Below are 2,780 nucleotides of genomic sequence, written 5' to 3' on the forward strand. Positions count from 1 at the left end.
TCGAGTAAACAAATTGTGCATAAAGAGCTAGTAAATTCAACCAAACAAACTTCTTGCAGAACTTCCTCCACAACTGCTGCAAATCTGAAATAAATTATCCTAGTTTGTGCGATAAATTCAGAATAAAGTGTATGACACATTGTTAAAGCATATAATGCGTGATTCACTATCGGTCGGATCACGATCATATCATGGTTAGATAATAGACCAGTCATATATGGTTTCTATTAAATTTTATGCTTTTTTGATTTTGCATTCACGCTGTCGGTCACAGTCAAGACAAGTTGTTCTTCGTCACCCAAAAGTTAAGCGATTTTAATGAGCGAAAATATGGATAATATTTAAAAATTTTATCTTTATATGAATGTTTCTGCAGAGACTGAGCGACGGAAGACCGTCACATGGTAAAAGAGTGTGAATTTCGCCAAAAATCCATGTCCGTTAATTGACTGTGAATTGATCGTGTTAGGACTGCATAGTGGGTTTCGGCCTTAACTGCACATTCAGTGCGACACAGTAAAAATATGCAACGTAAATTACAGGTCGGGTGAATAATGATTATCGTACTGATTGCCAACGCGTTGCATGACACGCAATGCCACGGCTTATAGATTGTACAATGTAGAGTACTGGAGGTTCGTTGAGATCACCTGTTGCGTTTTTGTTCTTTGTTTTACATTCTTTATGAGACGAAACATTAATAATCAAGCAAATTACATAGAAATAATGCAACTAGAAAACTTTTTGATATCAAAATCGCCAATTAGCATTATTTTAAATTACAATTAACAAAATTCAAACACATAACACGAAGAAATATATTTAATAGACGATAAAATGCGCTTTATTGCTTAAATATAAACAATCATTTAAACTGGTATAAATGGTTTTATCCCATTTAAATATTGGAAAAAATTACCTCATTATTTGTATGTGACTCTTCACGATGGCGGCAATGCGTTGTTGCACGTCTGGAATTTGCTGAAAGTTTGTACCGTCTAAGAGATCTTCTAGGCGAGATAAAACTACTTGAATCTGGCCACAGGCATGAATAGCAAATATTGCTGCCAACCCACAGGTCCCGACTGTGATCGTGGCTATAATATATCCGCACATACAATGGACCATAAATACTATTTCGTATGTCGGACTTATCTGGCACTGTATAAATTCACTGTAAACGGGATACACAAGCGGTTTGATGGTTTCATTACCGAGTTTATGCTCGGTGAAAAATGGCAGGATCATGTGATAACTGAAGACGGCAGAATACGTGACAATCATGCAGATTAAAAATAGATTACGACCGATACCAGCGTACTTCAGCATGTGTTCGCGGTCAGACTTGGACTTCACCTGTCACAATATATGTTCCAGTAATGCTATTTATATCGAAAAACAAACAGCACTAACCGCTACTGATCATATATTATAAGATGGATAAAATAATTTTGTAACGATTTTGCTAGAGGTTTGTTATAATACCTGGAATGTATAAACAAGACGATTTTCGAGGACTATGCCTCTGTGCAATTTTTAAGATTAAGAAAATAATTGTAAAAATTACAATTAGCGCGGATTACCAGTGAAACATCCTGGCATAAAGTTAATTGCAAAAATGTGGATTGTTTGAATGACAGTAGAAATAATATAGCGGAATTACAATTGCATAAAATAAACTGACGTTTATAAAGGTACATAAACTCCATATATATATATATGGAGTATCTGTACCTTTATAAACGTCAGTTATATATTCCTCCAATGAATAGAAAACCGATCATTTAAAAATCACGTTAAACGACTTCACAAACCACATGATTTTTTACGATAAAAAGCACTGTCACTCCACAGCATTTCATAAAGAACACGTGTCTGCTGCTTTGGGAACTTTTATTTTACGCATAACTAACACCAACCTGCCACCAATCATCTTTCACATACTCGATACACTTTCGTATTTTTGGACGACGTATCACGAGAACGAAGAACTTTATCATCGCCGTGCCGCAGAAGCCCAAGAGTCCGAAGAGTTTGAGCCTTATGATGAGGTCCTTCTGGTCGTAAATAATATGTAAGGCGCAGGGCACCATCGCGAAGCTTAGTACGAAATTACAGATGACGATAGAGATTTTAGAGATGTGTTGTTTAATGCCTCGGAACGCGATCGGCCAGATGCCGATCGAGCTGAGAATCCAGTTGCTGAGCGTAAAGATGTATCGTACATCTCGCTGGTAACACGCGTTCAACGATGTCGCTTGTCCATCGCGTGAGATCTCCATGTTCGCGATGAGAGATTTCGCTGAAGACTGTACGACGCGGAAACGCAGCATTGATTACAAGGTTGCCGGACATGCGCTGACGTTGCAGCTATATTTTCGCCTAACGGACAGATTGTCTGAGCATGTGGATATTATTACCCGGTGGTAGTTCTTGTGTAGAGCGTGCCTTCTCTAGATTAAATCAACATTGTCGCTCTTTCTTGTAAATTGATCTTGTCACGTTCGAACAATTTCAAATAGAGATGCATTTGAGAATTGAAACAGGTCAAAATATATTTGATGAATTTGAGAAGTGAAAGTTGACGTAATGTTTTTCAAAGTGTAATTTTGATGCATATTTGATTGAAAAATAGGATTACAAAAAGAACACCATCTCACATTTCCAAAAGTTGTCAAAGATAAATCCATCATTCTATCAGCACTGATTTTTACGGGACGGCTGGACATGGCGATTATCAATATAAGATCGCGAGATGATCGTGGTGGCAGTTGGTACCA

General features: G+C 37.3%; 1 protein-coding gene across 1 annotated transcript; it reads right to left on the bottom strand.

Moving 5' to 3' along the window:
• Nucleotides 1–826: 826 nt before the first annotated feature.
• LOC106751537 lies at nt 827–2,689 on the bottom strand. The gene is made up of 2 exons (XM_014632435.1): nt 1,920–2,689; nt 827–1,356 (listed from the first exon to the last, which is right to left on the bottom strand). The coding sequence occupies exons 1-2, from the start codon at nt 2,331–2,333 to the stop codon at nt 916–918; spliced, it is 855 nt and encodes a 284-aa protein (XP_014487921.1). The 5' UTR covers nt 2,334–2,689; the 3' UTR covers nt 827–915.
• Nucleotides 2,690–2,780: the final 91 nt, after the last annotated feature.

This window comes from Dinoponera quadriceps, unplaced genomic scaffold, assembly GCF_001313825.1.
Source record: "Dinoponera quadriceps isolate SergipeBrazil2010 unplaced genomic scaffold, ASM131382v1 C3950253, whole genome shotgun sequence".
In the NCBI taxonomy this organism is placed as follows: domain Eukaryota; kingdom Metazoa; phylum Arthropoda; class Insecta; order Hymenoptera; family Formicidae; genus Dinoponera; species Dinoponera quadriceps.